This window comes from Ornithorhynchus anatinus, chromosome 19 (genome assembly GCF_004115215.2).
Source record: "Ornithorhynchus anatinus isolate Pmale09 chromosome 19, mOrnAna1.pri.v4, whole genome shotgun sequence".
Taxonomy (NCBI): Eukaryota; Metazoa; Chordata; class Mammalia; order Monotremata; family Ornithorhynchidae; genus Ornithorhynchus; species Ornithorhynchus anatinus.
The window spans coordinates 3,279,544-3,301,556 of NC_041746.1; the positions used below are offsets into that span (position 1 = coordinate 3,279,544).

The following is a 22,013-nucleotide window of genomic DNA, read 5'->3' on the forward strand; positions in this document are numbered from 1 at the left end:
ATGATATTTATTGAGCGCTGTGTGCAGAGCACTGCACTAAGCGCTTAGAAGGGTACGGCAGAGTTGGTAGACACATTCCCTGTCCACAATGAGCTTATCGGCTATTATTCTTACGCTCCCACGCAATAGGCAGCATGGCGTAGTGGATAGAGTACGGGCCTGGGAGTCGGAAGGTCGTGGGTTCTAATCCCTGCTCTGCCACTTGTCTCCTGTGTGGCTTTGGGCAAGTCACTTCACTTCTCTGAGGCTCAGTTACCTCATCTGTAAAATGGGGGTTGAGACTGTGAGCCCCACGTGGGACACAGTCCAACACGATTTACTTGCATCTACCCCAGTGCTTAGTACAGTGCCTGGTACGTAGTAAGCGCTTAACAAACACCACAGTTACTATCAGTAGGCCTTGCCATTAACTATCCATCAATGGTATTTAACGAGCGCTTACTGAACGGAGAGCACGGTATAAAGCGCTCGGGAGAGGACACAATCCTAGAGTCGGTAGACACGTTCCCTGCCCGCAACACACTTACGGTCTACGGTCTCCTGAAAGGAGTCCAGAAAATGTGCTTTTTCTGGGGATTTTGGTGGTCATCACTCACTGGTTGGTCTCTGTGGCGGTCCTCTTCCGCTCTCAGTCTTTCTTTCGGATTCCGAAACCGAGGCACCGACGGAGAATTAGCGCCCTTCGGGAGAAGAGATAAATGAAATACCCGACCTCGTATAAAGTTCCAGAAACACTTTATTCAAAAATGGAATTGTAAATGTGTAACAAAATAACATAAGTAATATTGTAACAAAAATAAATAAGGAGGATAATGTGTTCATATAAAATAAGGATAACAGAGTAAAGGCAAAATGCTCATTACAGAACATAAACGTGTAAACGCTCGAAACCATCAGGTGAGACATACCTAAAATATTAATATTTTCCTAAGCAACCCTTAACTTCCACCTCTCTGTGGAAAAATCAGGTACCCAGACATTAAATAAAAGAGGAAAAATGGTGATTATTCTGCTTACCTTTTTTCCGACCGATTGACCCTGTTTTACAGTTTTTGTTTATTCCCTCAAAGCATTTCAAACCTTCCTTTTCCCTTCTCTAACACCATCTCTGGGTCTCCTCTGTTAGATGGAGCGGGGAGATTTAGCTTTACGAGAAGAATATCTTATTCACTTTTGTAAATGTAAAGCAAAAATAAGAGATCCATGATACAACCGATTTTTTTTTCCACATCTCTACAAAAAGGTTTTTGGATTATTGACTGGTCCGACCTTGAGCGGGATTTCAGAAATCCTGCCGAGTTTTAGAAATGTACAAACAAGAGAAGCACAGGGTTATTGCTGAAATATTAAAGACCATTTCATAAAAGCTGCAAAAATTGTATTTTTCTTCCTTTTATAGACCGAGGCAAACATAAGAAAATTCCAGTCTATTAGTCAGATTAAACAGAATTAAGATTTCTCCAAATTATAGTGTTCTGGAAATACAAGGTCATTTACTTTTTTTCTTTTTTTTTCTTTTTTTCTTTATAACGTTTCCAAATGGTAACTTCTGGAACAGCTTGGGAAAACGGGTTTACATAGCATATTTCAGAGACTTACTATTCATTGGTGGGACCCAAGAGCCTACTTTAACAGTCGCCATCCAGAGTTCTCATAAACATATCGAACAAAGGGGAGATACTAGGGACTCTAAAGGGGACATTTAGGAGCGATTCATCTGCTCGGGAGTGAAACACCGACTAAATTCTGACTACCGGCTCGCTTAGAGAAGAAAACTTCCTCACTTGTGATCATTCCAAGAGTTGCTTTGAAAAAATTCTCACCTTTCAACGCGGTGATGCTGGAGAATCCATTTATACCTTGCCTTCTAAAGGATTTTCAAAAATATACCGCCCTCCTCCCCGCCCCACCCCCCGCCAATCAGATGTCTGTTGAAACTTGCCTTTAAACTTCAAATAACTATTTGGACCGAAAATGAGATGTGAAGTCATTCTACTCTTATATTAAAATAAAAAAAAAAGGAGAAAGTGCCAAATTGGTCATCCGTAAGTGGCTTAAAACGTCGTGGCGGTCAAAGGAACGGGATAGTAGCAATCTCCTATGTACACAACAAGACCTTCGCTCTTACCGATATATAGATATGTCCCCCCCACCACTCCCAGCAATCATTAGTGCAAACATAACAGTTAAACTCTGTCAACCCCAAGAAATTTACATAGCAACCCAGTTCGAGGAGAAATGGAACCGTTGGAAAAACTTGAGGCCGGAAGAATGAATGCTTGGTGAAGTCTGTCTTTCTGGGACTTTATCATGTGTCGTCTCCCCCCCGGTGGTAATGGATCCTCCTGGAAACCCCAGGACTAGAAACCAATGGAAGAGATGCACAAAACCATACGCACTGAAAAGGAAGTCAAGTCTTAGAGAGCAGCTTGGCACCGGCAGGTTGGGGTGGCGGGAACGGTGGGCGTCCGTCGGCTCTGGGGGTCGGGGGGAGCTCACCGCGGTTCCAGGGATTCACCCGGGGGAGAGGAAGGCCACACTTCCAACTCTTTCCACAAAGCACACAACCACAACGGACAAAGCTGCTGCCATCTGCTTCCCCGCACTTGTTTCGACGCTTCTCTTAATGGTTGGACAGGATTAATGTGACAATCAAAGCGTTACAGGTTTTTTTTTTAAAAAAAAAAAACACAAAAAAAAAACCCCAGGTGGGTATAACGAAACAATCGCCATTAATCAAACTATTTTTCCTTGGAAGAAATCGCCACCGTGACTCTACCCGGGCGCCCTCCCGCCCCTTCACCCCGCCGACGCTCAGCGCCCTGGAAGATTTCGGGGCCCAGAGAGGCCGTCACTCGTGGACCACCACGTCCTCCTCCTCCCCTTCGGGGTTGAACCGGTTGAAGTGTATACTGAAGTCGGCCTCGGCCTCGGGATTGTCAAACTCGGGCAGGCCGGGGGTGGCGGCGGGGTCGGGGGCGCGGGCTTCAGGCTGGCCGTTGGGCGGGAGTTGGGCCTGGGCCCCGGGGTTCACGGGGCTGGTCTTCGCTTTCGTCTGCCCTGGGAAGGAGGGGCAGGGGAACCCCAGGTTGTTCAGAGCTTCCAGGGTCCCGTCCGGGTCGATCATGGCGTTGATCACTGGGGGGAAGGAGAGCAGGGGAGGGACGGGTGAGAAGTGGGCGCGGGGAGGAAGTCACGCGCTGGCTCACCGGTCACCCTCGGCCCCGTGACCAACCGGCTCCATCCACGGCCCGGGGGATGATAATTATGGAATTTGTTAAGCTCATACCATGTGCCAGGTGCTGTACTAAGCACTGGGTACTTTAAGCAGTGTGCCCTAGTGGGCAGAGCACGGGTCTGGGAGTTAGGAGGACCTGGGTTCTAATCCCAGCTCCGCCACCTGTCTGCTGTGTGACCTTGGGCAAGTCAGTGTTCTGGGCCTCAGTTACCTCATCTGTAAACTGGGGATTACGACTGTGAGTCCTTCTGTGAGACAGGGACTGTGTCCGACCTGAGTATCTTCTATCTGTCCCGTGCTTAGATCAATGCCTGGCACACAGTAAGTGCTTAACAAATACCACAGTTATTATTATTATTAAGTGCTGCACTATACTAAGCAGTGGGAAGGGCAGCGAGCTCTCGGGTAACCGGGAGGCCTTCCCTCTTCCCTCCGCTTAGGGCCATTTCTTTGCCTGCAGAGCGTGGGCCGGAGGTGGTGAGGAGATGAATCGCAAGCCGGGAAACGTCTCCCGGGTCTGCGACTCCAGTTAGTTGTCCTGACTGTTTACTATATGAAGAGCACTGTACTAAGCGCTTGAGAGAGTCTAACAGACACACTCCCCCTCTAGATTCTAAGATCTGCTCGGACAGGGAATGTGTCCTTTTATTGTACTCTCTCAAGGGCTTCCTTCAGTGCTCCGCACACAGTAAGCGCTCAATACCACTGAATTGAACTGAATTGAATGATGGGGCAAGGGAAAATGGTGAAGTTCCTGGTCAAGAAGAGGGTTGCGAATTATCTGATCATTTCAATTATGAGCACCTCACCCTTCCCAGACGTCATCACTCTCCCAAGCGCTTAGTACAATGCTCTGCACACAGAAAGCGCTCAATAACGACCACTGATGATGATGGCCCTGCCGGACAGTTACCTAAGGGGTTATGAACACTTCACAAATACCCCAGTGATTAGTGAGGTGGCATGACATACTCTGAACTTTCCCCACTACATTTCTAACCTTCCTTCCAGTAACTCAGCCAGCCAGTCACATGTTGCCTCAGATACCTCGTGAATCTGCTGATATTTTCGGCATACACCATTTCCTGTCATAACCACTTCCCTACCCTCACCACTGCTGGTTTTGAAGTTGCCTTCTTTCAGTTTTTATTTGGCCTTAAGCCTTATTTGAACACAGATCTGGGAGTCAGAGGACCTGGGTTCTAATCTCGGTCCCCCATTTGCCCGTTGTGTGACTTCGGACAAGTCACTTCATTTCTCTGGGCTCGACTTTCCTAAAATGGCGATTCGATACTTCTTCTTCTTCCTACTTAGACAGTGGGCCCCACGTGGGATAGAGACTGAGTCTGACCTGTTTATCTTCTAACTACCGCAGGGCTTAACGAATACCACAGTTATTACGGATGCTCCCTCATCCTGGGATTGTGAGATTTAGGGAACAGCAATTCCATGTTTGCCTTGCCCTCGCTGTTGACGATTTTTTAAATGCCCCTGATATCCCGATTTAGTCTTCAATCTTTCCAGACTGAAGAATCTTACTAGCGTCCATCTAGCACAGAAACACAGTTTTTTTCCATCTCCTCGATCATCATGCTTTTCCTTCTTCTGGACCTTCCTCCAGCTCTCTCACATCCTCAAGAACATATACTGGAGAATGAGGCCGGTTATTTTTGGATTTCTTTGCCGATCTCCATAATTCTTTTTGGATGGCATTTGTTAACTGCTTAGTACGTGCCGGGCGCTGGACTAAGTGCTGGGGTGGAGACTAGCTAATCGGATTGGTCACAGTCCCCGTCCCACATGGGGCACAGAGTCTTAATCCCTGTTTTACTGATGAGGTAACTGAGGCCCAATGCAGTGAAGGGACTTGCCGAAGGTCACGTGGCGGACAAGTGGCGGGGGCCGGGATTAGAACCCAGGTCCTTCTGACTCTCAGGCCCCTGCTCTATCCACCAGGCCATGCTGCTTTTCTATAATTTTATAACTCCCATAATCCTCCTTACCCAAATGATGCCAACTTGATCAAAGTACCACTGGATTCCCCGGTCTCTGCAGAGGGGACCCACTGCCCCCCAGATGGGTACAAAAGTAGGAAAACTGAAACCAGGGGCAGGCAGGACCACCTCCCTCTCACCCACAGCCCATGACAGGGTAAGGGAAAATGCCATGTTTCCCTTTACGAAGGGGGGGATGTCATTTTAAAACGCAAAGCATCAACCAAAACTTCGCTCCATCTTAAAAATTAGAGCCCTGAGGGAAAAAAAAACACCCTCTCAGCCAGCCCTGTTAAAGATACTTTCCACTGAAGATGCGGAAATGGATAGTTTGGGGTCATAAACAAAAATGTACCTTGTAACTGCTTTTCAACTCTTTTCAGCTCCTGCAAGATGGAAGAAATCTCCTGGGGGGGTTAGAGGGGAAGAAATGCCAGACGTGAGTTTCAAACATTTGAAAAGAAAACAAAGAGTGCACAATTTCATCTTTCTCCCTGCTAATTTGTGACAGGCAACTAAGAAGAACTACTCTCAAACAAGCCATGAGGAGTCAGAAATACAAAATCAACAAGCAAGTTTCTAAATTTTAAAGAGCTTTAAATACATTTTTAAAACACCTAAAATAACCGCCACTATGTACCCCACTGAACGAGGCCACAAAAAAATCCTCATCCCCCTCTGGTTATCCCCTTAATTCAAAAACACCGTTTCCAGGGCAAGATCCTTTCATACCAGGCTTGATGTTTTCACAATAGGGACTTCACTTTCAATCCTCAGTTTGTTTTCTATTTCTTCCCAATTCCGGTCCTTGTCCTTAAACAAAATTCTACAAACCGAGAAATGGAAGCATTTTATTCTTCATATTTAAAGAGATCATACTGCTAAATAAAAAATATTATCAAGAAAATTCATAGCCAAAATATTTTGAAATTCAATCGAATGTCTATAAAGGGAGATAAACAAACCTTTCCTCAATCAAATACACTGAAATCAGCTGGAACCTTACTACTAACTACAGTGCCAATTTTTTCAGATATAACTACATGTCATCTGTTGGAAATTTAACAGCAACATGAATATATATATAATGTGTGTGTGTGTATATATATGCATATAAATATATATACACACACACATGCAGATTTATATAAATATTCACAATCTCACAAGGCTTCTATCTTGACAAGAATATAAAAAATCCTTTTTGAAACTTCTCGGATTTCTGAACCAAGAGAGTCTTTTTCTAGCAATGAGTTATGCAACTATCTCGCACACAATTTGAAAATTCAGCCAGAATGGATAACGTTTTGTATTTAATAATGCTTCAGCTAAAATAATATGCTTACTATAAGTCTCTCTTTTTTTTTCCTCAATTTCTAAGAGCGTTCGTCTGCTGGTTCAATGGTTCTGTGAAGGATCTGGGTTCACTTCCCAGAAAGAGATAACAGTGATTCAGTTATACTAGTGGGAGCTGAAACTGCATATACTGACCACCCAGTTGGTATAGTGCCCTGTACTAGACGTTTGAAAAATACAAATACGCCAAGTGACTTGTTCCCTGCCCACAGTGAGCTCACAGTCTACAGGGGGAGGTAGACATTAATATAAATGAATACATAAATTACAGACATATACATATGGGCTGTGGGGATGGGAGGGAGGATGGATGACGGGAGCAAGTCGGGGTGACGCAGAAGGGAGTGGGAGGAGAGGGAGAGGAGGGCTTCTTGGAGGCGATCTGCCTTCAATAAGGCTTTGGGGGTGGGGGAGCAATTATCTGTCGGATATGCGGAGGGAGGGCATTCCAGGCCAGAGGTAGGATGTGGGCGAGAGGTCGGCGGCGCGGTAGACGAGAGCAGGGTGCAGGGAGAGGTCGGAGGGCAGGATTTGGGCAGGAAGATGAGTTTTGTTTTGCCATGTTAAGTTTGACCTGTACTCCTTAAATCACGGGAGCGGCTAAGGCAAATCAGCTGTACTAGTGGGGGTGGTGAGGTGAAGCGCCCTTCTGTATGGCTTTTGAACCCCATTTGGGACAGGGACTGTGTCCAACTTAATTATCTTGTATCTACTCCAGTGCTTATGCACTTTGCACAGAATAAGTACTTAAATTATTATCAGTAACAAAAGTAATAAGTAGGATCCATTGCCATGGCCTTACTATAGGGGTGTCCCCATTTAGAGCACTGATTTTAGCTTAGGGACCAACTTCAAGTATTTGGACTTTTTTCCTCAATATTCTGCAATGTGGGGGAATGATTAAACAGTTTAGCAGATAGAGTCATTTCTGTTCATGCATAGACTGGTCCCAAATTTGCTAAAACTCATGCCTGTGGCTCATATCCCTGAAGTTTTAAATCACCAGACACAACCAAAAAATGTTCGCAGAGAAAAGCCTGGAAATGCTAGGTACCACTTTTAATCAGCCCACAGTAAGCACCTGATGCACACGACTGAACGAATGAAAGAAAGGAAGGTGGGTGGAAGACATGCTGGAAAGACAGGGTGCAACCCAACTTTAAGTGAAGCACCGAGATCGTGGATCACTGGGAAACGAATTCAGCCGATGAACCAGTCTGGCTTGCAAGAGTCAGAAATGGTTGGTTCTTTCTAGGCAAAGGCAGCACCAGGCTCTGCAAATAGCAGCCGCAGCGAAGCCATCAAATCAATCGTATTTATGGAGCGCTTACTACGTGCAGAGCACTCTACTGAGGATTCGGGAGAGAGCAATATGACAGAGTTGGTAGGCACGCTGTCTGCCCCAAAGGAACAGAGAAGCAAAGTGGCTTAGTGAGTAGAGCCCGGGCCTGGGTGTCAGAAGGACCTGGGTACTAATCCTGGCTCCACCACTTGTCTGTTGTGTGACTGTGTGCAAATTACTTCATTTCTCTAAGCCTCAGTGAACTCATCTGCAAAATGGAGATAAAGACTACGAGTCCCATCTGGGACATGGAATGTGTTCAACCTGATTAGTTTGTATCTACCCCAGTGCTTAATACGGTGCTAGGCACTTAGTAAGTGCTTAACAAATAGCATTTAAAAAAGGAGCTTATAGTCTAGAAAACTTGAGCCTACAGCTATTCACCTTACGGTGTTCTTTACCTCTGCAACACTCCCAGGGCACTAAATCTTTTTCGCTAAAGCTATACGCAGAGATTATAATCTTTGAAAACCTGTCCGTAGCTGTAGGGATACATAGCTATGCATATGCCCATAAACTGATTTAAATAATTATGTGCTGGAATATATTTTTAAAAATCAAGACATTTCTTCTTATGCCCAGCCAAAGTGTTGAAAGTTCCAGCTTCTTCAACTCAACTGTGCTATCTGGATACAGCTTCCATTTTGTCCTCATATCAGGGCTTTCCCTGAATTTTCGTGTCTACCGTTTGCTTATCTTCACAGCTGCCTAAAACAAGCCGCTGGTAGCCTGAAACAAATCCCAGCTCTCTGAAAGGCATAAAATAGACATATGAGGCATTTGAGAGAGAAGGAAGAGGGGGTTGGGAGGGAACCATTAGAACTCTGGGAGAAAACTCTGATCCAATATATTGACAAAACCGGTTTAAGTGTTTGCTCATCAGAAAGCAGACACGGTTTTCCAGAGGGAGATGAACAAACAGTGAGCTCTTTAAGGGCAGGGCACATATCTCGTACTGCTGTTGTACTTTTCCGTGGGCTTGCTTAGTTCAGTGTCTACCCTGCGCTCAGAAAAATACAGGATCTTTGGAGGACAGGAACATGTTTCCTTCTGCTTAGCTCCTCCCTAAGGTCACGCACCGTGGATCTGAACGGTAGCCAGCTACAGCGAAAATGAGTCGTGGCAACAGAATGGGTTATTTCCTAGTGATAATTAGCAGAGAGTCTATCTTTATTTTTAGGGGTATGGGACCCTCTTCCCATTTAAATTTAATGGGACTGTTTCCAATACTCCTGATGTTAACTTCTCCCTGGAAATTGAATTTTCCCTAAATAAATTTTGACGAGGAACCCAAAGCTAAATCAAACACCATTTTTGCTCGCTTCTTTCATTTGCTTTGGATTCGCTCTCCAAATTTATAGAGGGGGGAAAATCAATAAATGCGTTCAGTTGTGAAAACTTAATCAAAAGGCCAGTGCTTTTTGTGCAAATGAGTGGAGGATTTTCAGGACCAAGGATGTCCTTTATGACTGCAAATATTCAACTAGGAGCCGAGGGTACACACACAAAGCAACACAGGAGAGCTGCTGCCTTTGATTTACTCACCTTTCCTTGGGGCCCGTCGGCTCTTAAAAATCTTGACATTTTATGTTTCCAGAGCCTTAAATCCAGGGAGCCCAAAGAAAGGGTGAAATGAATTCCCTCTCGAAAGACGTTCTCATCGATTTCAGCCTCACTACGTATCTGCCGTCCCGCGGGTCTGAATTAAGCGGACGGACTTTCCTTCCTGCCGTCTCTGGGCAGAGCGTGGCAACGGGGGAGAGGAGGCGGGCAGGAGTCGGAAGTCCTCTGCCTGGTCCAGAATTGGCTCTCTGCTTCCTCCTCTCCTCCTGCTCTGTACCATCTAGATAGAGCTGACCACAGATGCTGTTTAGCTCCCACTTGGACGGGAGAGAAGAGTGGAAGCTAGCTCGGCAGGGACCCATTCACGTTCACTCTGGGCATCCTCACTCCTTCCTTACTACATCCCAGCCCGCCCACTTCGCTCCTCTAATGCCAACCTACTTACTGGACCTCCATCTCGTCTATCTCGCTGCCAACCTCTAACCCCCGTCCTGGCTCTGCCCTGGAACACCCTCCCTCTTCATAGCCTACAGACAATTACCCTTCCCACCTTCAGAGCCTTATTGAAGGCTCGTCTCCTCCAAGAGGTCTTCCCTGACTAAGCCCCCATTTCCTCTTTTCCCAATCCCTTCTGCGTTGCTCTGATTTGCTCCCTTTATTCATCCCTCCCTCAGCCCCACAGCACTTATGTCCTTATCCATAATTCCAGATTCCAGAAAATAAATACAACGGTGTTGGTTGGCACGTTCCCTGCCCACAGTGTGCTTACAAGTCTTCTTGCTGTCAGTTCTCGTCTAAGTGTGGTAGGAAAGGAGTCTCAAACTATTGGTTAAAAACAAACTTTTGGGTGGGCAATGTGTTTCAGTTGCCTGTGTCCTCCCTCTCTCTGTCTCTCTGGAAATGGAAATTCCAAAATTCACCCTACCTTATCTGATGTTTTCCAAGCTTAAGAACTAGCTATTTCTAAGAAACTGAAAATCCAAAGCAGAGAGATGTTAGAAATGGAAAGGATGACCATGGACCTTGAATACTCTACCTGATTTTACCAGCTGTTTTGTCTATAGATTGTCTTATCTTGCGAGAGAACTGGAAGACCGATGACAGCAACAGGTTATCTCCCATGACCTGACGTAGCCAAAGGGAGAGAGTTTAATGTTCTAGACGTTCCGCTCGGTCTACTGAAAATTCAGAACATATTTACTGACTCTGCGGTCACCCCAGATCATCAGGCTTGAGTGACTCAATGCCCTAAAGAGATGTGATCCTTACCCACCTCTATTTTAGATGACCAGTAGGAGCTGGCACGTCCTACTTTTGGCCACCCTTCGGTTATTCCAAGGGAACAGAAAAAACCCCCTCAAAACCCAAGCTCACTTCCCCTTCCAAGACTTCCACCCTTCCAGAAGCCTCAAACTTGGAACAGGGGTTGAGTTGAACAGTAACAGCAACATCGATAACAAATATCCTCCCAGATATTCTGGTCGTGCCTCCCTGGAGAGATCACTTTACCCAGCGAGTTCATGGGATTGCACGTACTTCATCTCGGCTCCAGGTTCTCCGCCGGGTAATCGTTAAGGACTCCGGAGTGTCCGACAGCTGAGGTCTGGAATCACAGACTCGGCCGTTCCCTTCTGGCGGTTTAGGATGAGCTAGGGGAGGTATCTTTCTGAAGTTGAGACTTTCGTCAAAAACACGATCGACCAACTGACAGGATAAAAAAAAAAGGACACTGGTGAGAGTCCTGCAAATCCGGAGAAAATAATGAGTGTTAATGTTATGGCCTTTTATAGATTAGTTGGAATTTTTTCCTTCTCAAGTAGGATTGAAATCAGATGTCTCTGACAAATGGAATAGTCTATTATTTTAGGTTCTTCGACGGTTGTTAACTTCCCCAGCTGGCTGATTCTGGCTGAAAATTTGGGGGGCAGTCCACTGAAGTACATAAATGGATACACAATTTTACTTTCCCGCTCTAATTGCCAATATCCGGTGGAAAGGAAGAAGGTGAACAGACAAATGGAGGATGTGCGAATTTTACTCACATTGCCTTACCAGTGAAAATCAGAGATTATCTCCGTTTACCCTTCCCAAAGTGATGCTGTGAATTCATTCCACGAGTTAGAGTAAATGGCAAGCTCTGATTAAATTTGCAAAAGGAAAATTTTCAACAATAATCCATAAATCCCCAGTACTTCAGTCTTTACCTGAAGGACTAATCATTACAGTAATGATCATACTGAGATATTGCCACCTACAGTTTAAATTATATACAAACTACGCAAGAGGTACTAAAGAGGGAAAAAAACCGTAGACCAAATTCCCGACGTAAAACGAAGAAAGTAAAATGGAAGGCATAGTTATTGAATGTAATGTCATCAGTTTACTGGGTGGGGCTGTGAAGATGTTAAAGTGCAGTTGTGTGCCTACCACAAACAAAAGCATGTCAGGTACACTGCACCAGAAATAGGTGTGCTCCGCCACCAATGAGAACTGTTAGATTGCTCCAAAAAGGACAATTTCATTCCAAATTAATTACAGTTGACCAGTGAGGTAAAAAAAAAACAAAACTAAACAAAAACTGTACAAAAGGAACGTCAAAGAAACATCGCTGGTACAGTCGGGCAAGATATAGAGAACAACAAAACCGGTAAACCTTTAAGATTTAGATTTTAAAAAGGTAGTACAGAAGAAGGCAACAGGGGAAAAGAATATTATGGGTTCTCTACTGGAATTGAAGGAATCAGAATCATTTGGCCATTTTGGACTACATTTAAATACAGCACTCCATAAAAAACAGAGCAAGTTGGACTCACCCAATTATAGCTAGGGTCAAGCCTGAGTCAAGTAATACTCTAGGATTTATTCCGGAAGGAGCGTTGGCATTAACCTGGGCAGTTTCAGCCTATCGGCAATGTTAAAATACCTCCAGGGCCATCCGGTCATCATAAACTTCCCTATCATCGGTCCGGTTTATGTCTCGGAAATTCACCTCTCCTTGTGTCAAAAACCCAAAAGCCTTCAACCCCTTCACTTTGTAGATGCCGGTTATCGTTTCGTTTTTAAGCGAAGCCGTGGCCCGGGACGCAGGGAGCACCGTTTCCATTTTAAGTGACCGCTCTCGGGGCAACCTCGGGCGGCCGGCTCCCTTCCCCAGGCGGGTTACGAGATGAAAACGGAATTGGTTAAGGCAAACTAGGGCCAGGCGGAGCTTCATGCGGGCGGGGGTGAACTCAAACGGAGCTGTGCAAAAAGCGAAAAGCAAAAGAAATAAAGAAAAGAAGAACCTTATGCATTTCTCCATGAAGATCTCCTACCTCTTCTCTAGTGTCTATGGCAGAGCCAGGAGTGGTTGCAGCAGTGCTTACTGTGGTACTAGGGGCAGTGCCTGACGAAGTCACTGAATCTATCTCTCCCGCTACATCGTTGATTTCCCGAGCAATGAGAGCCAGATCTTGACTGATCCTGGGAATAATTTTAAAAAAGGCATTTAATTTCCGGTGAGAACACGGCACAGAAGCAAAGTCGTTACGCGGGAACGCAGACCAAATCAGAAGAGCTTCCACGGACCGGGACGCTACCGCCTTCTTCGGAGGTGGTGGGAAACGCCTTGGTTCTACAGGCAGCGACTGAATTCCCCTTCTCACCCGGCGGCCGCTGCATAACCGGGATCGCTCGCTGTTAAAAAAGCAGTGCCTTCGGCTTGATTGCCGTCGGCAACAATCCCCGGTTAGGGGATCCGGAGCAGAAACATTCCTGCTCTATGTAACTCGAGATACGGAGCGGCCAGGTGACCTTGTACTTAATATTCCACATCCCCGGTTGATCCTTCACGCAGAAGATTATCACCGTTACCCTTCACTGTTTTCTGAGGGAAGGAAACGGTTTTCGTTTCAGAGGCTTTGGAAGCGGCTGACGTCCAAGAGGTTCCCCAAGGCTCAGAAGAAGCCTGATCGGTCAGGGGGAGTGTGAAGAGAAAGCCCAAGTGAGGTGAAGCAAATATACAGCGACAGCACTCAGGGCAGGAGGTGTGCACTGAGTGATGCGCAACGGCTCATACCGGTTCATTCCCTTCACGTTTGATCACGCAGCCGGGACGTGATCTTTTTAATAACTTTTTTTAATGTGCCGTCCGTCGGCGTTACCCTTGTGACTTGTATTTGGGAGTTCAATTCTTGACAGAGGGAGTAGACCGAGAATAACGGTACTTCATAAGCGCTTCCTGGGTGTCAAAAGCAATCAATCAAATCTATCAATGGTATTTACTGAGAGCTCGCTATGCGCAGAGGACTGGGATGCGTGCTTGGGAGAGTAAAATACAGCAGAATTAGCAGACGCTCTTCTTGCCCATAACAAACTTACAGTCAAGAGAGGGAAAGCACTGTACTAAGCATGGAAAAGATGTGGATCTTATTAAAGTGTCCCACATAGAAGAAGGTCAGGTTGAAAGCAAGTGTCATGGGCTGGACAAATTCCTCCCTGAGCCTGTATTTCCCTTTCCCGCCCCACCCCTCCCCGACTGCCAGTGCTGGCATCTTGCACTCTCAGAAAAACTTCATCCATTCACTCATATTTACTGAGCGCTTACTGTGTGCAAAGCACTGTACAAAGCGTTTGGGAGAGTATGATACAACAATAAACAGTCACGTTCCCGGACCGGTTCTCACTCCATGCCAGACTTTGGCCCGTAATGACACCGCTTTACAGTAAGGCAGATTTAACAACAATTTTTTTTTGGGGGGTGGGGGGGTCAGTTTTGTGGCGAATTACCCTGGTTCTTACTGTTGCCCCCTGAGACAGGTGAGGTCCTTTGGAAAGTATGTTCACTCGTTTTGACCCCTGGAGATACTTTAATGCAAATATAACAGCTTCTACCTCAGTAGATGGCAACACATTAAATCAATCAATGGTTGCTACTGAGCGCTATGTGCAGAGCTCTGTACTAAGTGCCTGGGAGAGTTCAGTACAATGGAATTAGCAGGCACTTTCCCTGTCTGTAAGGCGCTAACACTCCTCTAAACCTCTAAAAGACTTCATGCCCCTTCACAGCACCTAAATTGCTACCGGGGAGTATCTCGAGGAGAACTGGGCTCAAACTTAATACTATTGCAGAATTATGGAAATTTCCCTAATTAAAATTTTCTATAACTTGGAGAAATTTGCCTTCAGAAATTTGTTGACTAAATGTATGGGTCACTACATAAATTTGGAGGCCAAGTTAAAGGACTCAAAACTGCTCTCTTTTCTAAACTGTATGACCTTCTAGGAGCAGGCAAACCCCACAATAAAACCAGGTTACGTTCCTGGAAATATGGTTAGATTGAAAGTTCTTTGAAGGCAGGGACTAAAACAACTAAACCTATCAATCTCTCCCAAATGGTTTGCTCTGCACAGAGGAGGTGATCAGTAAATACTATTGACTGATTGCTCGGGGCCATGTACAAGGCAACATGATCCCTGCACTCACAAGGAGCAAACGGTTTGATGGGGGAGATTTTATGTTCTTAGACAACAAAGGGCAATCTGCTTCCCCCAGACAACCCTCTGCCTCTTGGGAAAGGCTTATTGAAGGCCCATCTCCTCCAAGAGGCCTTCCCTGACTAAGCCCTCCTTTCCTCTTCTCCTTCTCCCTTCTGCGTCATCCTGACTTGTTCCCTTTATTCATTCCTCCTTTCAGCCCCACAGCACGTATCTCCACATCTGTAGTTGATTTATTTTTATCAATATCCGTCTCCCCCCTCTAGACTGTAAGCTCTTTGTGGGCAGGGAATGTATCTATTCTATTGCACTTTCCCAAGCGCTTAGTACAGTCCTCTGCACACAGTAAGTGCTCAATAGATAGGCTTGACTGACTTAATTACTACACCAACACATTTCCCTTCTCAAACCGTACATCTAAGAACAACTCAACAGACAGGGAAAGACCAGTGGAAAGGAAGAAAAATAATCTGACTACAAATTAAACAGTTTAACAGACAAAAGAAGGATATGAACTGAGAAGAACCCTGGCCTCATTAGTATTTAATGAGAGGTCTATCATTTTAAAAAAAGATCAAATCATGTTTGGGGTTGCAGATGCTTCTATATTACATCCGCAGCTTTGTTTTTAAAATAATACCCACTGTCACAAATAATTCACTCTTCCATGAAGTACGAGAAGCAGCGTGGCTCAGTGGAAAGAGCACGGGCTTTGGAGTCAGAGGTCATGGGTTCGAATCCCAGCTTGGCCATTTGTCAGTTGTGTGACTTTGGGCAAGTCACTTAACTTCTTGGTGCCTCAGTTACCTCATCTGTAAAATGGGGATTAAGACTGTGAGCCCCACGTGGGACAACCTGATTCCCCTGTGTCTACCCCAGCGCTTAGAACAGTGCTCGGCACATAGTAAGCGCTTAACAAATACCAACATTATTATTATTATTATTATTACGAGGTGCTCTGCTCTTACATTTCTTTTAATGGTACTTAAGTGCTTACCAGGCACTGAGCTAAGCCCTGCGGTAGATGCAAGATAATCAGGTTGGACACAGTCCATTATCCCACAGGGGGCTCAATTCTTAATCCCCATTTACAGGTGAGATAACAGGCACAGAGAAGTTAAGTGACTTGCCCAAGGTCACAGAGCAGATGAGTGGCAGAGGCAGGATTTAATACCCATGTCCTCCGACTCCTAGGCCCTTGCTCTTTCCATGGACCATGCTGCTTCTCCATCCACCTCTGACATACCTGTAGGGCTAAGATTTTCTGGGTAATTTTGAGATATTTAGATGATCAAGCTCACTGGGGGCAGGGTATTGTCTACCAACTCCGTTGTATGGTAATTTCCCAAGTGCTTAGTAGAGTGCTCACAGTAAATGTACAGTACCATTGATTGATCATTGTTCTGATTAAATGACCCATAAAGAACCACAGTCACTGCCTTGAAGATTGAATTGAGGTGGCAATCAAAATATTCTAGTTTTAAATTAGCCTTTTTACTCAAGTACGAGTCGCCAAACCACCGGCCTCTATTACCTCTCTGAAACTGAGAGTGAAGGAAAAAAAGATCAACAGTTTTATTAGGCAAGGACTCAAACCAAACATTTTTCTTTCTTTGGGGAAAAATAGCAAATCATTTATCAGGAAATTAAATTTTCAGTCGATTTAGTTTTGATTAAGATACATATACATTCTAACAAATTGAAAACTCATAAACATGGGAAAAAAACCAAACAAGTACTAAACCCTAATAATAGATGAAAAGCTGTTTAAACATTGCAGAGTCCTTACTAAATGGTTTTTCAGACATGCTCTTTGATTTTTCCAGTAAAAAAGTTGAGGGCATAATAAATAGTTGGGTACAAAGAAAATTTTCCACTGGATCTGGGCAAGAGATTAACTTGACACGAGAATGGATGCCAATTCCATTTGTAAAGGCCAAGGGAGATGAATAGCTGTTACGCGGTATGAAAGTAATTGTGAAATGGTTAATTAAACACCGATTCCATCTTTTTTTATTCATTTAAGCTCTGATTTGGTCTTAGCCAATTTACCAAAATCTTATCTTGCAATTTTCTGAAGTAAACTAATTAAGTAGGCAAAGAAATAACTGATCGAAATGACACTGGCAACAGATAAACATCAGATGATGCAAAAGTCTGTTTTCTTTTTAAAGCTTTCCAAGAGGCTATTTGCATAGAGGAGGGGTGAGTTCATTAGGAAAAATGAAGAACTAAGATATCTGGTGGGGGGGGAAAGGCTGCATTCTCCATTAATCCTTTGACTAAAAATACATATCTTTTGATATCCCTGTTGCACCACCTATTCGGTCTGGCAGTAAGTGTCCAAGACCATTTATAAATATTACATTTTGTGACATGACCGGGGCTGATGACCACTTGCTCGATATAGCGGAAGATTTTTTAAAAACTTATCATTTCTGTCTTCTCGTTCAAAGCAGACCGACTACTTGAACCCCAGGGTAGGGGGTTAAACCCTTTTAAGCCTTTGCTTTAGAATAGTTTTCACTCTACCTATGAATATACTTTCCTACAGGATAGAAAATCCTAACCTAAAAAAGAGAAAAATGTACAGAGAATTTCAAAAGGGGGAAAGTCAGGGTAGCTCAAATTTTCAGGCCCTCCCCATACCGGACACTGGGGAAAGCTGATCCGCCTCAGAGAGCACTAGCCAAAAGAAGAGCACAAGTGAGGAAACCAAAAGAAGCGGTATATCCATGAGGGAAATGAAGAGGAAAAAAGGGAAATGAAAACAAAAGGAAACAAAATGGGCCAATAGGATCCCCCCAAAATCTCTAGGATAATCTGCAGAGACTAAAAATATTTAACTTCCCTACACTATTTGGCAGTTTGTAGAATTAACACTATAAATTAGATTGAAAGCTCCTTGAGGGTGGGGATCGTGCTTATCTACTCTATTGTTGTATTCTCCCAAGCGTTTAGTACAGTGCTCTGCGCACAAAAAGGTGTTCAATAACTACCACTGATAATTGATAAGGTCTTAAATTTATTTCTAATAGTTTCCGCAGTGACAAGACCAAATCATATTTCTCTCCCCATTTCTCTTATAATAAAATGATTTTAAAGGGAATAAATCAGAACACAAGGTTAACAAATCAAAACACTGTAGAGAACCAGTTAATATATTAGCAGCCGACTCTAGCCTCATATTTTCTTCGTGGAATCAGTCAGGATACTATTTTTCAAGATTCGCATTTGTGTACGGATTTCACATTTCCAGCGGGCCTTATTTTTATATGCTAGGAGTTCAAGGAGCTTCTCTTGGATATTGATTATAAAGTGATTAATCCTGGGTTATAATGCCAGAAATGAAAGATTCGAAGACTTCATGGAGTTTATTCACTATAAAGAAAATTTTATCCTGCCAAAGATTTTCTAAGTGAAGCTGCTCTTGCCGTTATCCCCGTCCAACAGCTACACAACACTGCCAGCACACATATTTCTGGATGTGAAAGCAGCAGGTGCCTTTGATGGAAACATTCCCTCAATTTTTATTTTGCATTACACGGTGCCTTACAATATGTCTTTCCTTGGATCACCGTCTTGCAAACTTACGAGTAACCCCGTAGATGTGCTGAATAGTCAATCACTTCTCTACTCCTTGCCACTGTTTGTCTTTCATATGAATGTACCTTTTAAAGCCTCAAAACCTAGAAAAGCTACACTAGTGTTATTTAGATACCCGCTCAAGGGTCTACTGTGGGGTTTTAAAGTGCGACTAGCCATTTGGGCAGGAAAAAGAATAAAAATCACAAAATGTGTTCGGCCGTAGGCCCCTGAGTGAGACTTGGGTTGTCTTTGAGAATCACATGGCATTTCGTGAATGTATATGCGCGTATTTATGAAATAGACAAATGTTAAAAAGGACTCGATCTCTATCTGGTGGGCAGCTCTCCTTTCTACGAAGATGGAATTAATAAAAAGGCTGGTGGGAATTAAACGCGATTTAACACACGGTCCCCTAAATAGTCTGTCATATAATACTTCCCATTCAACCTCAGAAGAGCAAAGAAGATGGAGGTGTGCGTCAGAACTCTTCCTGATTTCGACTGCTGACAGAGTACAATATAACAATAAAAAGACATCCCCTGCCCGCCACGAGCTCACGGTAGGATGGAGCTGTGGGGGCGAAGACTGAAATGAATGACCGAAATTGATTTTTTGGATTATCTGCAAATCTCATTTATCCGTGGGCTCGCTTCCCTTGGCAGGATCAGTTGAGAACTCCCTGCCACTTACGGTATATTTATTCGTTTAAAACGCCCTGCGTCGGAAGTTATCGACTTAAAACCAACCTCGCTATTTCTTCGCGGTGAGCTGTCCAGTCTCGGATGTAATCTTCTTGCTCTTTGATCCGATGCTTGAACGAAGAGCTACTTTGCATTGCTGCTCCTGTGCTCTGCAATCGAGGGGTTTTCAGGGCTGGAGAAGTACGTAGACGGGTATGTTTAGGGGAATTACGGTTTGATCCAAATTCATCTTCTGAGGTGGAAGCATAATCAGTAGGAAAGCGCCTCCATCTTGAATTTACTAAATTAGTTTAATTATTGAAAAAGAATTATTATAATATCTTTTAAGAGAAATAACATAAAAATCACAACTTCAGAAACACCACTACAAGCACACAAAACACACGACTGTTCGATAACTACACCTCAGGACCTCACAAAACCCACTTGTCGGTTTCCCTGGCCCCGAAGAGATTAACATTTCTGTGATATTTACAATGATGAATGATTAATAAGACATGGCAGAATGTCACTTGAACAGTGGTGAATAAACAATCACGTGAACAATTCCACTAATGATACACCACTAAGCAAGCTCGATTCATAAAAATGTACTTGGGTTGTCAATCACTTTTGAGTCAAATAATTTTCCTCACTTATGCATGGATTTTTAACATGATAATGACAGGAAAGACATATGGGAGGAAAGATTTTCACATGCCAAAACAACTGCCAGGATGAAGATGGTGATAACCCACTCCCCCGCACCCCCGACATTAAAAAAAAAAAATTGCATAATTCCTGCAGGAGAAATTATGCTTTTGTGGCAGAAAAAACATTACCTCTGTCATTCAACATCCTGTTACGCTATGGTTGGAATAAATCTTTTTACAAGGTAAATAACACAACAATTGCAAAAAGTATCTTCACTGCATAGCACTGCTGCTGACACCAGAAACATACGGGGAAAATAATAAACAAAAGCATACAAAAGCTGGGGACGGCAGGACTCAAGCAAAGATCATCACACTTCCCCAGGATTTATGCTGCCATGGGACTCACAGTAGAAGAAAGTTGGGGGCCTACCGACCTTAAAAATAAGGAGGTGTTTGCCCTCAGAAATTTGGGTTAATAATAAAAACTCTTGCCAATACCAGAACCCACATGAACGTAGGAGTTTGCTCCTATGGATATAAAAAGGAGATTTGGAGGGCTTTTCTTTAATGTGGCAAAGTGGAAAAGGAAGGAGAAAACAATTTAATGAATGATGACCATTAAAAAATGGGCAGACTTCCAAGAGGAAGGCAATCGATTTTCTCAAGTCATTGGAAAATTGGAAAGAAGTCAGCGATTGCTCCTCTTGATCACATGCAGTGACAGTTGATGGCTCTTCCAGAAGGGAATTCTGATTTTCTCTATTACTCATAGGGATTTACACTACAGCCGGGGTTTCGCTTTGTCCAGTCTACTGACTCTCAAGCCTAGACTAGCCCACTTCCCGATATACTCTGTGGTCCTCCAGTCTGTAAGCTCCTCGTAGGCAGGGAATGTGTCTATCGGCTCTGCCGTTTTATACTCGTCCGAGAGCTTAGTACGCTGCTCTGAACACAGTAAGCAGGCTCAACAACTATGATTGATTGATTGAGTGGTTATTTGACAGTTGGGAGGGTTCAGTTAATCAATCAGTGATATTTATTGAGCGCTTACTGAGTGCAGCGCACCGTACTACGCCCTTGAGCTTAATATGATGGTATTTGTTAAGCGCTTACTATGTGTCAAGCACTGTTCTAAGCGCTGGGAGAGATACAAGGTGTCTGACGCTGGATTCTAGCGGGCAGGGAATGTGCCCATCCCTCTATACTCTCCCAAGGGCTTAATACGGTGCTCTGCACACAGTAAGTGCTCAATAAATATGACTGTTTGATTCTGCTATTAGGCTGCCTCCACGGGTCTGATTCGGCTCTGTGATTGAGTTCTCCGGAGCCCAGGCTTGGTGGTGACAGAAAGGCCCGAAGCTCGGCCTCTCCGTGGCTCTTCCTCAAAACTTCCAAGGCCGCCAGTCCGATGAGAGAACCACCAAATTCTCATCTCCATCCGGCCGAGTCTGTCACCATCTGGGGACAATCAGTAAGGCCACTCAGGAAGTAAGCCCCATTTTGTACGTCCTAGTCAAGAGCCGATAAACGCTCGAGGTCATCTGTGGGCGCCAGCATAACTTTTACTCCTCTAAATAAAAAGGCAGCCCTGTCCGCCTTTCGGTTCGATGGCCGCATTGTTCGGGACGTCTTAGCCCAAGGGCAGGAGACGCGGACTCTTGACTGCTAGTTCCCTCTAGGATGTAACCCCTTTAAGGGCACGAAAAGCGTGTGCTAATTCTCTTGTATCATACTCATTCAAGCGCTAGGTACAGGGCTCTGCACATAGTAAGCGATCAGTAAATACCACTGATCGTTTGACTGATTGATTCAGGCTGTTGCCACTCCTGAAGTAGCCCCTTATAATGATATCCCTTCTAATGCCTGCTCAGGTATTTCCAAAACCCAGAGTGGATGGGTATTCTATGACCATGTTAATCTCCGATGTCTAGACTGCTAGTTAGTTGCTGAATCGATGAAGGCGCCGAGAATCATCTGAGAAAAGTGAGGAACAGAAACGAACAGCAGAGCCAACACAGTGAAGCGGATCCGGGCAACGGGCTAAGTCTAAAAAGATTTAAGGACGGGGATGTTTGACAGGGGCTCCGGAAAGCAAATCTGGGGTGGTGTGGAGAAATGGGG

General features: G+C 44.4%; 1 protein-coding gene across 10 annotated transcripts in view; it reads right to left on the minus strand.

The window, feature by feature from the left end:
• Positions 1–718: 718 nt before the first annotated feature.
• The window catches only part of CEP170 (centrosomal protein 170), an 88,306-nt gene continuing 67,011 nt past the window's right edge, over positions 719–22,013 (minus strand). For 6 of the 10 annotated variants that reach the window (XM_029046914.2, XM_039914832.1, XM_039914827.1 and 3 more), the window contains 7 exons: positions 19,303–19,537; positions 12,778–12,955; positions 11,030–11,197; positions 10,530–10,618; positions 5,965–6,058; positions 5,588–5,639; positions 719–3,138 (listed from right to left, as the gene is read on the minus strand). In XM_029046914.2, coding sequence (XP_028902747.1) covers positions 2,852–3,138; positions 5,588–5,639; positions 5,965–6,058; positions 10,530–10,618; positions 11,030–11,197; positions 12,778–12,955; positions 19,303–19,537 — 1,103 coding nt within the window. In that variant the 3' untranslated portion in view covers positions 719–2,851. Of the gene's footprint in view, positions 3,139–5,587; positions 5,640–5,964; positions 6,059–10,529; positions 10,619–11,029; positions 11,198–12,777; positions 12,956–19,302; positions 19,538–22,013 lie in introns of those variants that run through there. The other 4 variants (XM_039914831.1, XM_039914830.1, XM_029046915.2 and 1 more) reach the window with 4 other exon arrangements.